At 39.8% G+C, this 21,157-nt stretch overlaps 1 protein-coding gene across 1 annotated transcript in view; it reads left to right on the forward strand.

Moving 5' to 3' along the window:
* The window catches only part of LOC131536307 (zinc finger protein 271-like), a 33,343-nt gene extending 12,576 nt beyond the window's left edge, over positions 1 to 20,767 (forward strand). The window contains exons 4-6 of the mRNA XM_058769153.1: positions 2,492 to 3,510; positions 14,803 to 15,094; positions 19,731 to 20,767. Of these exons, the coding sequence (XP_058625136.1) occupies positions 2,492 to 3,510; positions 14,803 to 15,094; positions 19,731 to 20,767 (2,348 nt within the window). The remainder of the gene's footprint in view (positions 1 to 2,491; positions 3,511 to 14,802; positions 15,095 to 19,730) is intronic.
* The last annotated feature ends 390 nt before the right edge of the window (positions 20,768 to 21,157 follow it).

Genomic DNA, 21,157 nt, shown 5'->3' on the forward strand with positions numbered 1-21,157 from the left:
AAAGAGCCCCAAAGCTGCCCGTGGGATAGAGTGATATGCATCCTTTATTGCTGTGTAACAGTGATCCAATATATTACTGTCTCTGGTGGGACATGCTGTCTGTATTTTGGCAGTTCACAGGAGAGATTTGCTTTATTAAGTCCCCGAGAATGATTAAAACAGAGTCCGGGTGTTGTTGCTCACTCTCTGTGATCATATCAGCGAGTTTCTGTAAAGCCAAGCTCACGTGCGCTTGCGGAGGAATGTAAACACTCACGATAATGAACGAGCAAAACTCCCGCGGTGAATAGAACGGTTTGCAGTTAATGAAGAGTGTTTCAAGATCGGGACAGCACATCTTCTTTAACACAGTTACATCTGTACACCACCTTTCGTTGATGTAAAAGCACGTCCCGCCGCTGCGCGATTTCCCCGTTGGATGCTAGGCAACGGTGTTCTGAATCCGCGCTGTCTGAGCTTCACGAGTGCGCCAGCTCACTTCCCCTGTCCGCGCGTCCTGAAGTGTTTGATCAGCGCCGCCGCTCCGCCAACTACAACGTTCAGCAAAACGTCGGAATAATCTGCAGCAGTAACGTGGTACAAGCTTTCAGAAAGCTCTCAGTTCACAAGTTGAAATTAAGAGTTCTACGAGGACGTTAACACTTTTTACAAGTTGGTATCTCGTAATTACGATATGGTATGAACGCACCAGAGCCACAGTGCTGATGAATGGAGAAGCACGACACGTTGAAAAAGCTGTGAGGCACAATGGTCAAAGATGTCCATCTAGTGCATATTTACACAGAAAAACTAATTAAAAAGCAGCAGAGCTTTGTAAACAGCTCAGAGTAATCATGTCATCTCCATGAGAACGATATGATTGCCAGAACAAATTTACTGGGATTTTTGAAAAGGTCCTGTTCTCACATGATCTCTTAATGGTAACTTACCAGTAATTTACCAGTAAAGACTGTATGTGTGAAAGGGGCTAAACTCTTCCTCTGCATATGCTGTGAGTTTGCGTTAACGTTCATCTGGGAAAACAATGTGCATTATCTCACTAGATTTATAACGTAAATCATTTATACACCTTTGCCATCACAGGAGAATACATCAACCTATTTCTAAATATGCCATTTATTGTACATAGTGATTTTAAAATAAAAGTTTCTGAGTTTGCTTGTGGCCAAATATTAAAACTGAATGGATTTAAACGTCGTTTAATCACGCTGTAAAGTGAAACGTCACCAGGCTGTTGGCACCCTCTTCAGGTATTTGTTATAATACATAATGTACTTAAGTTGTTTATGTTCATATTATGTATAGGCATGTAACATTATGTATTTTAACAGTGTTGTTCAATAAAACCAAGTAATTATTTGATTTTGATATTTTATTTGAGCCAATTATTATTGCCATATCTTTAGTTTATATATAAATAGTCATACTAAAGCCTGGTTTTCACTTAGGTCTATTTGTGTTACTAAAAAATATCAGATTACTCAATTGTCAAAATAATCAGTAGATTACTTGATTACCAAAATAATCATTAGTTACAGCCCTAGATTAGTTAAAATATTTTAAAATACAACTGCATTGTTTTACTTTTTGTAATTAAAAGACCAATATTTTGTCATTGAAAATTTCTTAAAAATAGTATTAAAATATTGTCTCGTTTTAGTGAACCAAGTATCTGTATTTTGTCTCATCTCGTGATCTAAGTATATTGTCACGCCCCTAGTGTTGATAAGCGGTGATACAGCTCATAATTTTCCAAGTGTATGATATAGCTTTCATTCTTCAGGTCAACCATATATTCATGAAAAAAAAATCAGTTTGAATAAGGAAAGCAATAACTTTGCCATAGTATCCTTTCAAATGTTAAAGTTGCCACAGTCATTGCACATCATAATATCAGAGAAACAAAACATTAAAAAGAAGGGCTACGATCAGGCAAGAAGTAGGACCTGCATAAATAATTGGGCAGATTTTCAGCGGTGGAGAGAACTCAAGGTGTTTCTTCTTGATAGGTGAGCAACGTTGATTTTGCTTGTTTCATAGAACTTATCCGTGTTGGCTTTTGTTTGAATATGCTTGTGTGTCATCTTCACTTGTTTCCGCGATCGTCGTTATGCCAGGGTTGTGTACGTACATGTGGGGTGGAGATATCAAAATAGGGGCGAGGTCCTGTTGGGGTATGGCCGTGTTTGTTTTGGTGCTTTCAAATATCAACATTGTTTGGCGAAAATCGCTTAGTGCACCTTTAATTAACTGTAAACATAACAACATTATGCATACATGTGCTTTTGTGTGGAGCAGCATTTACTTAAAACCAAGCAGCAAAAAACAGCAGTTACTTTTTATTATTGTTGATTTGACCTGGACTCATATTTTGTTAATAAATGATCATGCCAGAAGGAATGGTGGGAAAATGTCTGGATTAATGTTGATGTTCTATAACTTTATTTAAGACCATTTTAAAGTTATTTTATTAAAGTTTTGTTCCTTTCAGATGTCAATGGTGGTTCATCTTCTGAAGGAGATGAAGAAACAGTCTCAACCTCAAAAGATCAGCTGCAGACCAAGAGTTTCTCCTGCATCACCTGTGGAAAAACATTGAGCTCACAGGGTCATTTAGCGAGACATGAGAGAAAACACACAGAACAGAAAGACTTCACCTGTAAGATATGCAACATCAGCTTTCCTACCGCAGAAGAGAGGAGACTTCATTCAGAAGAGCACAGTGGGAAGAAAGAGTTTCACTGTGAACAGTGTGGGAAGGTTTTTTTCACCACTCTTTATAATATGAGAGCTCATATAAAGAGACACGATGAAAAGTCTTTCCACTGCAGTGAATGTGACAAGTATTTCAGCACCAAAGGAAATCTTGATGCTCATAAGCGAATCCACACGGGAGAAAGACCGTACAAGTGTCCTCACTGCGAGAAGAGCTTCAATCATGGACCTCATCTGAGGAAACATGTGCGTGTTCACACCAATGAGAGGCCGTACCAGTGCAGTGAATGTGGAAAAACCTTCATAGAGTCAAGCTCTCTAAAGTCACACCAGAAAATCCACTCAGGTGAGAAACCGTTTCAGTGCAAACACTGTGACAAACGATTCCGCCAGATTTCTCATCTGAACTGTCACGAGAGGATTCACACCGGAGAGAAACCGTATTTGTGCTCCCACTGCGGGAAGAGCTTTTCTGATCCAACTCATTTCAGAGACCATAAGCGAGTCCACACTGGAGAAAAACCGTATCACTGCAGCATCTGTGGGAAGAGTTTCAAGCAACACACTAACTTAGTAATGCATCAGAGGATTCATAGCGGAGAAAGACCTTTCAAATGCTCTCAGTGTGATAAGACGTTTGCTCGATCAGACGTCCTGAAGGTCCATCAGCGAGTTCATACAGGAGAGAAACCTTACTCCTGCTCCATCTGCGGCGAGAGATTCGCTTATTTAGGTAGTTTTCAGACCCACCAGAACAAACACGCTAAAGAACACACTGCTCCAGAATCATCAGAGTGACTTTTCATGTCTTGGTCTGTCAATAAAGCATTGGTCTCGAAATCAGTTCCTGGAGGATCACAGCTCTGCACAGTTTAGCTCCAATCCTAAACAAACACACCCGATCCAGCTAATCAAGGTCTTCAGGGGGCTCTTTTAAAACTAGTTGACCAAATAAGCCAGGCTTATTTCAGTAATTCTGACTTATTTTCACTTGATTTGGTTTCCGAAAGCAAAATTACCATAGCTCAAGCTCAGTCACTGTGGCAACTTATGCTGAGAAACTAACCTGGTCAGGAGCAGGCTAACTGTCCGGCTAAGCTGAGCTCCTCTAACACTGACCAATAGGAACACATCGAAATTACCACTGACTCTCTCACATACAATTAGTTGACTTTATAATTAGTCCAAAAATAAAAGTATACAGAAAATACACCTTAAATAATCCAAAAAAAAAAAAAAAAAAATAGGCTACAACCAACTGTATTTAATGTATTGTGCCCAAAATATAGGCTAATGACATTTTAACATAGTTGCTACTTGCACATTTAGTTGATCAGCGGTTTAGCCATGCAGCCTTTCTCTCTGAATTTATGACATTTTTATGGTTATTAGAACATTAAAACATTGCAATCTAAAATGTCTCTTTAAAGCATTAAAAACACTAAATCAAAAGTTAAAATCACTGAATTAAAAATTTAAATAAATCATAGAAATCAGACTACATTTTAACTGATAAGAGGAACACATTCAACTGATTTGAGCTAGTATGGCTGTATTAGCCAGCTTACATTTTATTTACAGTTACTGCTATCATAATGTGTCACATTTAATGTCCAACAACAAATATTTTAGCAGAATGTATATTTTATTCAGAATTACTGCGCTAGTACTCTATTGTGCTCCGTCTATGTAGTGCAGCAGCGCTCATTCGCTTGTGTAAGCCTCGCCCACTCCTGACAGCAAAATGTATATATTTGCATGACTTTCTAACATTTACAGATGAAAAATATACCTGTGACGTGTTTGCCATGGTGGATTGATTTGATCCATGCTCGACATTAAGGGCTGCTTAAGAATAAGCATGCACATCAAATTATCCTGACTCATTGAACCTGGATCGAATTAGTGAGATTAAGTGAACTTAAATTGTTGTTTATGAAACCGCTTTAGTCCTGATTGATTTGTTAAGTTATTTCAAATCAAGTTTTGGACTTTAATCCCCGCATTTCTAAGCGTCTTTTATGAAACAGCCCTCAGGATCACTAGAAACTTCCAAGCAGGTGTGATTTGGAGATGGGTGGAGCTAAACTGTGCAGAGCTGTGGCCCTCCAGGAATTGAGTTTGAGACCAATGCAATAAAGGTTTTATTTCAGCAGTTGATAATTCATGCAGTGATTACATCATACAGATGATGATTTCAATTCAAGATGATTCAACAGTGATTAGTCACTCCGGACTACAGTTCCCATCATCCATTGCACTGATTACACACACATCTGCTACCAATCAGATACGCTTTATAAGCCCTGGACTTCCTCGTTCAGATTGCCGAGTATTGTTCTGCATTTATGACTCACCTATAGCTGCTTTACTGAGCCATTCCGTGTTTCGGTTTAGTCTCGAGTATTGTTCTGCGTTTGTCAGTTACCTAGTGATAGCTGCTTTACCGAGCCTTTCTGTGTTTCCCGTGTTTAAGTTTAGTCTTGTTCATTCCTTTAGTTTATAGCCTGCCTTGGATTTTTCTCGTCTTGTTTCTTGGACTCTGTTTTCCCCTGCCTGGACTATTATTGTGTATTTGGATTATCTCTCTTTGTTTTGTCCCCCCTGGATTATGTTCGCTGGCGATCGACCCCGTCTGTTCACTGGACTATTCTTGTGTTTTGCCTTTGCCATACCTGTTTGCAGGTGTTTGGACCCTGCCTGTATTTTTAACCACATCTCTATTTAATAAAGCTTGCAAATGGATCTGCACGTCTCTTGTCTCGTTCTCCCTTTTACACCCATAAATCTTAGACACATACAGCTGTACAATTCTGTGTCAGTAATACCAGCTTAATTTAAGCCTTTATTATACGTAATGAAAAACGGGTTAATCATTATGTCTGTCATTGTTGTAGTACCCATTTTCTACAATCATCCTCTGTCGGCCAATACCGCTCATTTTCATCATTAAACTGAAGTCACTATCCAGTGAAGTTGGCGCTCCAGTCCAGCAGGGGGCGGAAGTGCGTCATATGTTGCTGCGGCACCCGCGCAGAGCGCATAACGGAAGTAGCGCAGAGTTTTCTTTCTGCCGGTGCGTGGTTCACATATTTCAGGTCGGTTATGTGAATTTGCATCATATTATGCTTTATGGCTTTCTGAAATGCTTTCTCGTATCTCGCTGATGGACAGTTTAAATGATTTTAAGTTTTACAGAGAAGTGTACAGAATATTCTGTTTTAATATCTCAAATCCAGCAGCTGAACATGTTTTAAACAAAGGTGACTTATATTTTAACCATGGTTTTATTGTAGTAAATGTGCAGTAACCATGTTTTCTTTGGCGTATTGATTACATTTGTATAAACACAATTTCCCTATGCCATGGTTAACCCTCTGGGGTCTGAGGGTGTTTTGGGGCCCCGGAGAAATTTTGACATGCCCTGACATTTGTGCTTTTTTCAGTTGCTTATAAACATTTTAATGGCTAAAGTCTAAAAACACTGTATTCAGCACAAACTGGGCTACAATAATATGTGAGCAGCATGTACGTACGTGATTGTGTTTTTGAGAAAACAACGTTTATGCATGGTTAAATAAGGCCATAAAACACATACAGAACATTTGTTCACAAGACTTTTGAGAACTGGATCTTGTAGCCTAGAATATTTGCTTCAAAATGATCTGAAAATAATCTAACTCACTCATTCAGAGAAAACAATATATTGATTTAAATTTTCTAAGTCACTTTTTGAGTGGAAAGGCTCTATGCGAGAGGGCGTGACTCACACCTGAGAAGACAAAGGCCCGCATAATGAGCTCCATAATGAGCCATTGAGTCAGGTGTGTGACTGAGAGAGAAGAGTTACAAGAAAGAATGTGAGGAAAAAAGAAATGTGTATACATATAACTATCATAAAATAACTTGAGATTCACTTGTGAGTGCAGTTAAACAGTTTATTAGGAACAAACAAACAAATAAACAACAGAAGAGTCAAGACATCGTGGGTAAAATATCCAAAACAGTGGCAGGAAACTGGAACCCAGGAAACAGGAGACAGCAGAAACTGCATGAGAAAACACAAAACAGACGTGAGCAACACAATGAACGGACAAAGCAAACATGGTGACAATACATACACTACCAGTCAAATTATTTAAACAGTAAGATTTGTAATGTTTTTTTTTGTTTTTTTGTTTTTAAAGAAGTGTCTTCAGCTCACCAAGCCTGCATTCATTTGATCCAAAGTACAGCAAAAACAGTACATTATATTTATTATAATATATAGGCCTACATATTTTTACTATTCAAAATAAATAAAGCATAGAACATATAACTATCCTCACGTCCTGCAACATTTAAATGCAATGAAAGGTTGCCTATCATATTTCAAATGTTGCACTCGATTTTACACATTTTATTCTGGAGTTATAGTTTGGGAAAAGTTCAACTATTAATTGCATTCAACACATTATCGAATGCCAATAAGAAACATTACTTACTCGGTATAGAAGATCTCCTCCTCCGCCAGCTCCAGCTGCGCTCGCGTTCGGTTTGTAAGGTAAACAAAGCTTTTTCCTCTCAGCGCGTTTCTGAGGTAAATACAAGGCTTATTCCTCACAGCTTGTTCTTCCAAAACTGAAAAGTATCCGAGATGAACGCGTTGCTGCTTTGTTTACGGTGGTGTGGGCGTTTACATGCCGCGTGTCTCGCGTGGAGGTTTGTAATAAGGGATGGGGGCGTAACGTCACTGCTCTAGCGCCGCGGTGACTTGCCAGGATGACCATTTTGACGCTATTTTTTGTGTATTTGGCCACTTAAGCGCAACAAACTTCGTGTGTTTGTTTGTTCGCAGCGCGCGCTTTGGATGTGACTGCAACACACAGAAAAGCGCCTCTGGAGCGCACAAGTACAGAAAGACATAAAAAGACGTGCAAATAATAAATTTCTGTGACGATGCAACAATGACTGATTAGGCGATTGACAATTCTGTCTACTGTACCGAAACGCGAGCTAAAGTTTTGTATCGCAGAGTGCAGCAGCACAGATGCGCTGATGTGAAGAGAAGGTCAAAGAGAGAAGACGCGGTACAGCTGAATCACTCACGCTGCTTTCAAATGACTGGTTGTGTGAATTTATTTACTCATCTAACCTACACGCTATATTGAATAAATGGTTTGCAGGAATTTCCCTCATTTGCTGCGGGAATATGCGCAATCCCACACCGAAATTCAGGACCTGATTAAGCATAATTCTACTAATATTCATAATTCAAAAATATAGGTGCGGGTGGTTGGCCATCTTTTCCAGGTACCGTTTTCTTGCGTCAGGTAGAAGTTTGTCTCTGTATAGTACATTTCGTTCTTTTAATCGACTTTTCAACATTGTTTTTCGTTTTAAGTCTCGCCCGATGTGGCCTCACATTATGACGGCACCCTCTTGTTTACGTCCCAGAATGCACTGCGCAGTGACGTCAGTTGCCAAGCTCTATAACAATAGCGCGAGCAGCTTGTGGGCGTGACCTAATTAGAGATAATGAGACCAGACGGAAAAAACTGGACATGTCCTTGGTTTCATACGGATTACTTTATCACAGAATATTTGTTTTCGGCAAGACTTACTTCATTTGAAAGTAGACATGTCAAGCTTTCTATAGATATATTTCTCATGTCTCTGTGTGAAGTATTTGCTGAGTTTCAAAAAGCAGTTCGCGGAGACAGAGAAGACAGAGAGCGCACCCTGTTTGTTTTCTTAATTCTTCAAAAGCACAAAGTTTAGTTGTTATTATGAGTGTATACAGATAAAAGTAGACCCGTTACAGATTCGAATGGTGTATTGCTCTTATCTGTACGATCAAAAATGGCAGAGTAATTCAAGCTCATTTCGGCCTTATCAGGAAAATCTGCCTCAAAACGCATATATGCGTTTGTCGACCCCAGAGGCAGGGGCGTAAATTTCATCTGACAGTAGGGGGGGACAATAAACGTAAAATTTCTCAAGAGCAATTTTTGAAGGGGACACAAATAATACAGCCAAAATTGTACTTGTAAGGATAGATGTGTGTACACAGCATGTGTACATAGCATGGAGACCGTGTTTAAATATGAGTTCATGGTTCACCACGTGGTCATATTATAATTATTATTTTGCGTCATCCGTAGTATTTTAGGTTTCGTCTGAAACCTAGTATGTCTCTTTCGCATTAATTCGACTGCATTAAACCCACTGATCTGCCACTTAACATCATATTGAGCAAAACCCAACACGTAGGTCTACAATATTAGCCTAATATCAGTTCACACACAGGCTTATCGCCGTGTTAGTTGTAGTGGGTGAGCTACGGTATTAAGCTTGTTAACCTTATAATCGCTCATAGAAAATACATCGGATGTCATAATTTTTTTTGTCATGACTAATTTATTAATCATCTGTATTAAAGAGAAAGAATCATTTCACCCGATATTTAAAGAGAATAAAACAGCCTTGACAGCCTACTTACACATAACTAACACATAACTGTGTATCGGTAAAGAAGGAAAGCAGGCAGTGGACCAAACCACTGTGAGGAAAGAGAGGGGGGAATCAAAACATTTCTGAACTTAAAACGTTTTTTTGCGTTTATTTTGTTTTACTAATCACACAGTTATTTTAAGTATATGTGCATTATATTATTTTCAATACACAGAGTCGCTTGTAATGATATTTTTAGGGGGGACAAGCCTCAGATAGGGGGGGTCCTGTCCCCCCCGTCCTCCCTGGGATTTACGCCTATGCCCAGAGGGTTAAACTATGGTTAGTGTTGCAAAACCATAGTTAATTTTTGGTTCCCTTTCATAGGTTCACTTCAATGCTGTGATGACGTCATCGCTTCGGGAACACCCTCGGTGTGACGAATGTCTGAAGCCCTTATACCATCACGCCAATTTCATTGGCCAAATAGCGCTTAGCACGGCCCCCACGCATATGTACCGTATGCTATATCAGCGTGCCGCACGCTATTTCATCAGATTTCAATTCCTTCAGGAAGTGAATCTTCTGTTGCCCATCGGAAAGAGATTATTGTGTTCTAAGCCATCCTTTTTATAGAGTTTTTATAAAGTTTTATAGAGTTTACTCTTCTAGGCGGACACAATGAGTTTTCCGGTATGTTTGGATGCATGTTACACGGACTCACGAGGAAACATGTAGGAAGACCGCTTCCAAGTGTACGGAGAGTGAGCGAATGGAATTAATCCCCTCCTATCTTGCTCTCTTCCCCGGACCGTGTGCGTTCATCATAGAGCGCCTCGTGCGTCCCGTGGTTTAGTCAATCTGATTCCTGCTGCAGAAGCTCGTAAATTGATTCTTTCGGCTGCGGATTAGATGAAGCATACTCTACAGCAGCCTCAGGCTCGCGAGGAGTATTCTTATAGCAATCTATAACTGCGAGCAAGCAAGCTTTTCCTCTCTCTCTCTAACGTTACTTGCTACGCTGCACTAATGCAGTCACATTCACTTGATTTGGCACTTATGCTTCCAACTCTTGCTCGTGCACTGTTTTTAGACACGGACTCTGAGGAGGTCTGCAGCAGATGGTTGTTTTGTACTATACTTTGGCGCTTCGTGCTACCAAACATTAGTTGCTCGACTATTTCCTTCAAACTCCGCTGCTCCGTCGATTTGAAACAAATAAGTGGATGAGCTCACAGAGAGTATTCTTATAGACAGCCTTCTTGGAAAGCTATAACGTAGTGACTCGGGCTGTAGAGTGAACAGACGGTTTGTCTATCTCCCTCTACTCGCGGCGCTGCACTAATGCAGACACGTTCATTTGATTGGTGCTTACGCCTTCAACTCTTGTTCGAGCACTGTTTTTAGACTAATATAATATTTATTTTAGCTCTGCTGCTGCATTAAGCTGGAACATTAAGTGGCACGCTGTTTTAACATTAATACTATATCGCTCAGGTTGTAGAGTTGAGTAGACAGGTCTTCCTATCTCTCTCTCTCTCTCTACTTCTGCGCTGCACTAATGCAGGCATGTGCATTTGAATTGGTGATACGCTTCCATCCCTTGTTTCGTGTACTACTTTAGGCGCTGACTAAAGCAGCCTGGAGCGGATGTTTGTCATGTACTATGGTCTTGGCGCTTCGTTCTATCAAAGATTAGTCTGCCCGGCTGTTAATTTTTCTCTCAGCTCCGGAAGTTATGGGTGTGGCCCCTGAGCGAAATGTGTTAATGTGTTCCGGTCTCTTGGCTGAGACTACCTACACAATTATCATCTCTAGAGCTCCCTCCACATGACGCTTATATGCTTTCAAGTGGAGACTCTGTGCCTCATGGTGTAGGCAACGTATTCTGGACCCGGTTCAGTGCTGAAGTTTCTTCAAAGTCGTTTTTCTAAGGGAGTGACCCCCGCTACTCTCAAGGTGTATGTAGCTGCCATATCTGTGGGACATGCTCCCGTTGGAGGTGTTTCAGTGGGTCGTCATTCCTTGGTCTCACATTTTTTGCAGGGTTCGAGATGGCTTAGGTCTTTCGGCCCCGCACGAGTTCCTTCTTGGGATCTGTCAATCGTTTTGAAGGGTCTGTCAGGCCATCCCTTTGAGCCGTTAGAGTCCGTGTCAGAAAAGTTGTTGACCCTCAAGACGGTTCGCTTGATGACTTTATCCACACTTAAGAGAGTAGGGGATTTACATGCTCTTTCCATCAGCCCGTCGTGTATGGACTTTGCCCCAGGGCTGGTAAATGTTTACTGCGACCTTGGCCTGACTACGTTCCTAAGGTCGCTTCGAACCCATTTCGCTTTCAGCAAGTGGTCTTAGAGGCTTTCTCCCTCCCCCTCGGGGTCAGGTAGCTTGAGTCTCTACCCAGTGAGGGCACTGAGGACTTATGTAGACCGCACAGCTCAGTGGCGTGGGTCTGACCAGCTGCTCGTGTGTCTTGGTGGTAAGAGCAGAGGTTCTGCTGTCACTAAACAGCGACTGTCGCATTGGATAGTGGAGGCTATCTCTTTGGCCTACGAGGCGTGTGGCTTTACTTCGCCTCTAGGATTAGGTGTTCACTCTACGAGAGCAGTGGCTTCTTCCCAGACCTTTCTGAAAGGGTCATCAGTGGAAGATGTTTGTGCTGCGGCAGGTTGGTCCTCTCCTAGCACCTTCATCAAGTTCTACATTCTGGCTCCTGGGTCTTATCCGCTTGAGCAGATGCTTTCCTGGGTCTCCAGCTATCTAAGGTATGTCAGGCATTATGGTATAGCATTCCCAAAGTGATGACATCATCGCAGCATTGAAGCAAGCCTATGAAAGGGAACATCCTACGTATGTAACCTTGGTTCCCTGAATAGAATGCAGCATTTTTGTTATGTAAAGTAGGGATGGGCGATATCTTATCGTTTGCGATATACCGGCAAAAATTTTCCCCACGATAAGAATTAGTCTTCCCGCGATATAATGATAGAGTCTAGTTGTTGACATATTTCTGTGTGCGACAGTGTGGAGCGACATCGTGAAAGGGGGACATATTACAGAATGATAGTGTCAGGGCTCGAGAATTAAAGTGAAAGTGATGAAAACTAGTAAGTAAATGAAGGCGGCACAGACAGAGGGCTGATCTAATGTTACGTGATCATAACTATTCAAAATACTAAGCAAGCGCGGCTTTATTTACATGTCGTATATCGGCGCAGACGGTTGTAGTCTGTGCGGTGTGTTCAAGCACAGCTTTTTGGTCCAACGCAGCCGATGTGAAGGCGACAACACCGTCTGCTTTTATCGCCGCTTGTTCTTTGAAGTCAGCTTGGTGTGTCCCTTAAAGCCCAAGACACACGGCAGAATTGTCGGCTGTCCCATCGTGAAACAATCATAGGGATTTCTGTGGCTCCTAATCGGTGCTCTTATGTCGTACAGTGAGAAAGGTTCAAAGACAGCCATTGTCACGGTCTTGCGATCAAAGATGGCCTACGGTCATTTTCTAACAGTGTCAGAAATACAGCATGATCATCACACAGAGGGTTTGCTGCTACGACCGTTTACTGATCAGCCAATAAAAATGCAACATGAAATCAACCCGACATGGCGCTAAAACATGAAACCTCAAGCTCTTATGCCTTATCATGCTCTTTTTGTTTACCACTAGCGCATGCTGATGACGCTTTATTTTTTTATAGAAACGAGCATCGAAGCCTATGAGTCAGTAGGTGTCATCGTCTTCATGCATGTCGTAGCCAAGTCTATTAGATCCATGTCGGACAGTGTGATCTGCAATGATCTTATAGGATTTCTAAAATTGTGCAGTGTGTAGAAGGCTTAATAAACATATAGGTTAATTTCAGTATTTACTGTGTGAAAATGATATGAAAGACTGTCCTTGAAGTGGTAAATCTAAACACATTTAAAATTAAGTTAATTCTGAAGAAACACCTAATCGTATGTAAATATTGTTTTGAGTTTGACCAGATAAATGCGTATTATATTAATCATGATGTGTTTGTGTTCAGATCTTGATCATAAAAGCGCAGGTGGATGTGATCTGCTGTAAATCAGTAGGAACTGATCTGTATGCTGGTGTTAGATCGGGTCTCCACGCCAGATAATAATTAGGATCCAGCCCTGGACGCCAGATGCCGTCAGAAAATACCAGTTTGTCCAGTAACAGAACAACTAGTCAGCAGAGCTTTTGATACCCAAAATGAGTGTTTAACAGTCTTCTGTCAGTCAAGAAGTTGACCGAGAAAAGCCAGAGAAGCGGCAGCTCTTAAAGAAACAGAAGCCAAAACAACCTAATAACCAGCTGCTGTGATGTCTGTTCATCAAGAATAAAAGAAAAAAGAGGAAATCAATCACTTTTATAGTTTTAAGGATTCATCTGTATTTAGTTTGGAATTTAGTGTTTGATAACTTTATTCAGTTTCTGTATATTTCTTCTGAGGGGCATGACATTTATTATAATGGGTTTATGTGAAGATTGTTTTAAGTTCACTTAAATTAGAAGTTATTTTTAAAGTCTAATGAATGTTAAAATTGATAGCTCTTAATTATAATGTAAAGTTGAATGCTATAGTCAATGGTTAAATATTAGGGGGAAACATTTTTATAAGGAAATCAGTATTAATTGGTGATTCTGGCCATCAATCATCAAAATAAAGATGCCATTAAGATTGAATGTAAAATTATTGCAATATAAAAGTATATTGCACTACTGAATGTAATTTTTTATTACAGTAACAACTGTTTACTTTTGTATCTTGCACTACCATACCTAAATTGGACTATGCTCATTTGCACTGCCGACTGTTGTTTACATTAACATTTTGCACCGTACGTCTAATTGTAATATGTAATCACTTCCACTGCACTTTTACACCTTGTTTATAGTAATAGTCATCTGTATATATATTATATTGATAGTACATATCACCTGTAAATTCTGTTTATATTAATAACCATCTTTCTATATATATTTATACATATATTCAGTACATATCCTTGTCCTGCACTTATTCAACCATTGTATATACTGCACTTGCTGCTATTGCACTTCTGGTTAGACCTAAACTGCATTTCGTTGCCCTGTACCTGTACTTGTGTAATGACAATAAAGTTGAATCTAATCTAATCTAATCTATATTTAAAAACTTTAATGTTAGGTGGGATTAATCGTGATTAATTTCAGAAAATGTGTGATTTAATTAGTTAATTATTTTAAATCGATTGACAGCACTAATAATAATACATGATAAAAATAATCAAATAACAAAAATAATCAAATAAATTATATGAATGACAATAAAAAAAACAAAAAACATGAAAAATAGAAACACACACACACAATTTGCAAGTGAAAATCTAAGGATCCTTCACTGGATATTGAGGATTTCATCACAGAAATCTGTCGGCTGAAGAAAGAGGTGGCGTCACTGGAGGCAAAGCTGAGAGAAAGAGGAGACAAACTGAACAGAGAGGTTTCAAGAGCTCTTCATTTCTTCCTTCACTTCAATCTCTGTCGGTTTGTTTGATGAAATGACTGTCTTTTAATGTATAATTAAATTCCTAAGCTGATTCACAAACAAAATAACTACAAATTATCGCCAGATTCTGTATTGATGAGCTGATTGTGTTTGTCAGGATGTGGAGAAGGTTTCAGTGCGTGTGGCTGATGGGACAGAAGCTCAGGATTCAGTCTGGAGCGTCAGAGATCAGAGATCCAGAGACACACAGGACTCAGAGCTCAGCCTCACTTTACTCTGTTATACTGACGCTCAGGATCATGAATCCACTGATCAAACCTCTGACTGTAACGCTGGAGAACAGCAGATGCTGCAGACGCCGCTGAAGATGTGTTCCGTCAAACTGGTGGACTGCAGGAACCTGATCGAGAGCAGAGCAGAAGAAACCACCGCAGAGGAACAACAACAGAGTCAGACCTTTTGTTGTTTTTCGTGACACTTGAATGTCAGCAGAGACTCTGCAGGATCAGGCTCATACTGACTGATGGTGCAGATTTTCGGAGATGTTTGGGAACATGATGGAAAATGTTAGTAGGGCTGAACTATTTATAGGAAAAATTCTAATTGACATATTTCTGATAATTTTTTTTTAATGGGATTAAAATGTGCTTTTTTTAAGAGCTCCAGGTTTTCTGTGCTTGTTGGTAAGGCCGCTGGATTTCGCCAAACATCACATTATGGTTGTTTTGGAGTATATTGTGATAATTATTCATACATTATGAAAAATAATAATTAATAATTAATTAACTGTAAAAATAAAGTAGGCCTATTATGCAGACACAGTCTCTTGCGTGGAACAGCATTTACTACAAACTAAGCAGCGAAAAACAACAGTTGCATTTTATTAGAGATGATTAACGATTAACCACGATCCGGTTGAAAATCAATTCAAATATGTAACGATTCAAATGGGTTGAGATGCCAAACAAATCACGATATAATTGGAGTAGGAGTTTATATGAATGTATCTGACTGAACTGAATGAACTGACTTGTCTTTAGAAAGGTTTATGTGGTATTTTCTTTTCATCTTGCCTCTGAACAATGCAAATTAAAGTAGTGTTCATAAGCGCAGCTCTGCTTTGTTTACAGCGGTAACCAAGGAAACACTGTATCGTTGCTGTTCATAAGCGCCACCTGCTGGCAGAGAGTGAATCTGCGTCTCATTCAGCTCATCTGCTGTAGAGCCCTGCACAGGCCTAAAATTTGGGCCCTAGCCCAGCCCTGGCCCAAGACGCTCAGGCCCTAGCCCGGCCCGTGTCCGACAGCTCATCAGAATTCTCGGCCCGAGTCCGACCCAAGCCCGTTTTTTTTTTCCCCTTCTCCCAAAACTTCTCATAAAGTGTAGGGGTGTAACCCCGGTGTCCTGGCCAGATTCCCTCCACTTTCCCTTATCAATCATGGCGTCATAATAATCCCCATGCACTTGATTGGCTCTATGACTCTCTCTCCTCTCCACCTGTAGCTGGTGTGTGGTGAGCGCACTGGCGCCATTGTCCTGTGACTGCCATCGCATCATCTTAGTGGATGCTGCACACTGGTGGTGGTTGAGGAGAGACCTCCCCACATGATTGTAAAGCGCTTTGAGTGTCCACCAATACACAATAAAGCGCTATATAAATGCATCATTCATTCATTCATTCAAAACAGCTTATCTACTACTGTTTCAGCTATTAAAATAGTTCAGTTTTGTATGAAATGGCAAAGTGATTGTATTTCGTTTCGTTATTTTATTAAGTTAATTTAGAAAAACATTTTGAACATTTTTTTATTCGTTAAATGTAAGTTTTTGTTTTTTAAAGTAACGACCAAGCGGCCAGCGGCAGACAGCGAGTTGATCATAGCCTATGTTTGATCAATTTAGCTTTCTCAAATCATCACGACTTCTCTATAATCTATAATTATAAAACAGCTCCACAATGTTAGTTTAAATGCTTGACCTAGATAAATGTGCACTGATGCATATCCAGTAGTTTGTGCAGAGAGTGGACACTGAAGCGCGCTTTACAGGACGCGACAGAACGATTACTTGCATTGGAAACATTTCAAAATACGCTGTAATTTTTGCTCATAAAGGTAAGAGTAAAAGGCTACGTTGTTCGGCACTGTAAAGGGTCTACTTTTATTTGTGTGCACTCACAATATCAACAAAACGTGCTTTTATAAAATAAAGAAGAAGAAAAAAGCAAGCGGTTTTGAGCAAGGGGAACACTTCTGAAAAATCGAAACACAGCATATAGCCTACTTGCCTTACTGACTTGATAAATATAGTATCTATAGAAAGCTTTGAATTACTACTTTAAAATGAAATAATTCGAATCGAAAACAAAAACTCTTTCATTATAAAATCCCTAAAGGCGCATCCAGTGAGGAGATGCCGAGTCAGGATCATCATCAAATTCATGACTGATCAAAAATGCAGCTTTTCCCTAAGCACTGGGAACTTTTTGTAACTCTACGCTCCAACTTCTCCCTGATGCTCTGCATGGTCACCTGTATGCTAATGTGTGCGTATATGCATTGCGTATTGCTTAGGCAATGTATACTATTTATAATATAATCAGTATTTAATACAGTTGCCATGTGTGCTCTGCACGTATATGGGCACAATAAAAGGAGAGAAGCTAAATGAGCCCGAGCCCGATCTGTAATAAAAAAAAAAATGGCCCGAGCCCGGCCCGAATGGACTCAGCGTGTCGGGCTCCGTCAGGACCCGATGGGCTTGCAGACCTCTAGTCTGCTGTTTCCTTCAGATATGTTTTATGTAGTATAGTTTCACAGAAGTCAGACCATTCTGTTTTTGCTTCAGATTTCGAAATTATATAGTCTAATTTAGATTAAAAACTGCTCATGCTGCATGTATGCTGCATCTTTGATTGGATCAGTGGCGGCTGGTGCTAAAAAACACTGTTAATGCGACAGCATGACTGAATGCAACTGTTAAATAACCATTTAACAAATGACATAATAATGAATCATTGTTACTTAAAAATGTAAGTTGAAAATTCAACTGTTAAAGCATGAAGTAAGAATCAGCCAATTTGAGTTTAATGTGGGTGTATTATCTGTAAAGTAATCATTAAACATTTGTAATCATTCAAAACAATATTAGCCATTTATATTAAAATAATTCAGAGATAATGTTGTCCACACGAGGGAGCCACAGGATAGCAGATCCTTCAAGATAAAGACTGTGAAAATGGTTCAATAAAATTGACTTGTAGTAGGGTGACCATTCGTGCCATTTTTCCTGGACACGTCCTTGCCAGGATCATATTTACCAAGGGTGCCAATAATTCTGAAGAGGTGTTAGTGAGGCCAGCAGGGGGCGCTCACCCTGCGGTCTGTGTGGGTCCTAATGCCCCAGTATAGTGATGGGGACACTATACTGTCAACGAGCACCGTCCTTCAGATGAGACGTTAAGCCGAGGTCCTGACTCTCTGTGTTCATAAAAAATCACAGGATGTCCTTTGAAAAAGAGTATGGGTGTAACCTCTGCAGCCTGGCCTCCTAATCATCCCCATATCTACTGATTGGCTTCATCACTGTCTCCTCTCCACCAATAAGTTGGTGTGTGGTGGGCGTTCTGGGGCAATATGGCTGCCGTCACATCATTCAGGTAGATGCTGCACACTGGGGCTGGATGAGGAGATACTCCCCTTACTATGTAAAGTGCTTTGAGTGCCTAGAAAAGCGCTATATAAATGTAACGAATTATAAGGTTTAATAAAGCCCAATGTAATAAGTAAACTGTAATCTCCTGAATGCTTATAGGTCATTATTTTTTTTATCCTAATTTTAATGGTGACGACAAATATGTTATTCAAGTTGTCAGACATAACTGAATATGTCCAACTGAAGAAGGAACACTATATTATTTATATGTTTGAATATTGTGCATATAATAATCCTTACATAAAGGCTCATAATTTACTTGTATAACTACATCATCTTCGCAAGCCATTGTGCTTTGACCCCAATGATCGGCTCAAGTTAAACTGCATTGTTTCAATAACCTTCTGTGTTGTTGCCCACAATGCTTCGGTGACAGGGCTTTGAAATAGCAAACAGGGAAAACAATAAAAGACATGACTTACATCGCATCCAGCTCACCAACTCCATCCAAGCTTCCATCTTCATTTGAACGCCTTGTGAAATCTAAATTACTTTCATCTCGGAAGAGATATTGCACCTATTTGACAGTCGAGAATGGTCCAATTCTCATGAGGCCTAAACATATAAAAACAATATTGATATGCTAAGATCAAAAGTGGGAGGGTCTGGGGCACAGTGCTCTGCAACCTGAGAACAATCTGAAATAAGCCAATTAGAGCTCAGCTTCAAGTCACATGCGTTTCAGAAGTTTACAGACCTAATAGACACCCATTAGTCCGGCGCCCCACACACACAAAACAAACAATTTTTATTTTTAATAGGTGCTAACATGACTACCAGTCGAATAGTATGACTAAATAATGAAATTTCGTGATTATTTTTCAATATATATTTAACTTATTTTTAACTTGTTGAAGTAGGTTTCTTCCCTGGCTAACTTGATGGGGGCGGCGCCCCCTATTGACCAGCCACCACTGGTTTGGATGATGATTAAAATGCAGTGGTTGCCTCTAATTTTAAATGGAAAGAGCACATACAAAGCCTTAGTTTGTTAATATGAAGAGATTTCTATTTATTTGATTTGGGGTTTGTTTTAAAATTTCAATTTAGTTTCGTTATATTCCAATTTCACAAAGAAACGTGCAGCAATAGCCTAATAAAAGGACACCTTCTCATTTACTGTATAATGTCTTCAATCACATTTTGATTAAAAAAAAATCGAATTGTGAAACCAAATCGAATCGAATCATGATTTGAGTGAATCGTTACATCCCTACTTTTTATTATTGTTAATTTGACCTGGATGCATATTTTCTTAATACATGATCGTGACAGAAGAATGGTGGGAAAACATCTGGATTAAAGTGGATGTTCTCTAACTTTATTCAAGACCATTTTAAATTTATTTTATTGTGGTTTTGTTCCTTTCAGATGTCCATGGTGGCTCATCTTCAGATGGAAATGAAGAAACAGTCTCGACCTCAAAAGAGCAACTGAAGAGTTCCTCATGCATCACCTGTGGAAAAACATTCAGCAAACAGGGTAATTTAAAGAGACACGAGATAATACACACAAAACAGAAAGACTTCCCCTGTAGGAGATGCAAAATCAGCTTTCCTACTGTAGAAGAGAGGAGACTTCATTCAAAAGAGCACAGGAGACTTCTTTCTAAAGAGCAAAGCGTGAAGAAGGAGTTTCACTGTGAACACTGTGGGAAGGTTTTTTTCAATTCTTCAAAACTAAAAGTTCACTTGAAGACTCACAGTGAAAAGTCTTTCCACTGCAGTGAATGTGACAAGTATTTCAGCACCAAAGCAAATCTTGATGTTCATAAGCGAATCCACACGGGAGAAAGACCGTACAAGTGCCCTCACTGCGAGAAGACCTACAACCATGGATCACATCTGAAGAAACATGTGCGTGTTCACACCAATGAGAGGCCGTACCAGTGCAGTGAATGTGGGAAGGCCTTTACAAACTTGAGCTCTCTAAAGTCACACCAGAAAATCCACTCTGATGAGAAACTGTTTCAGTGCAAATACTGCGACAAACGATTCCGTCAAAGATCTCATCTGAATTGTCATGAGAGGACTCACACCGGAGAGAAACCGTATCTGTGCTCCTACTGCGGGAAGAGCTTTTCTAATCAAACTCATTTTAAAGTTCATCAGAGAATTCACACTGGAGAAAAACCGTATCACTGCAGCATCTGTGGGAAGAGTTTTTGTAGGTTTAGTACTTTACAGAGGCACACATTAATTCATAGCGGAGAAAGACCGTTCAAGTGCTCACAATGTGATAAGACGTTTGCTCGATCAGGTGTCCTGAAGGTCCATCAGCGAGTTCATACAGGAGAGAAACCTTACTCCTGCTCCATCTGCGGCGAGAGATTCGCTTATTTAGGTAGTTTTCAGACCCACCAGAACAAACACGCTAAAGAACAAACTGCTCCAGGATCGTCAGAGTGACTTTCATGTCTTGGATTGTCAACAAAGGCTTTATTTTGGTAGTTGCTTTCATCATTCATGCCATGTGATATACGACAGTGATATCATACACATGATGATTTCAAATTAAGACATGCACAATATAATATACAACATCTGAATTGGATTTCTGAGCAGCGTTCATAGTGTGGATATTTAGTCCAGCATCACTGAGTGATTTTACTGTTTGTGCAGGATTACAGACCAGAGTGTAAGTTGTGATATTTGTGCCTGTCATTTTACTTATACACCTTGGAAATATTTTAATTCATTCAGTAATAAAAGTATGTGAACTAAACATTACTCAAGATCAGTGGTGGAAAGAATACTGAAAAAATATACTCAAGTAAATGTACCATTACATTCCAAAAA

Source organism: Onychostoma macrolepis, chromosome 01 (assembly GCF_012432095.1).
Source record: "Onychostoma macrolepis isolate SWU-2019 chromosome 01, ASM1243209v1, whole genome shotgun sequence".
NCBI classification, from domain to species: Eukaryota; Metazoa; Chordata; class Actinopteri; order Cypriniformes; family Cyprinidae; genus Onychostoma; species Onychostoma macrolepis.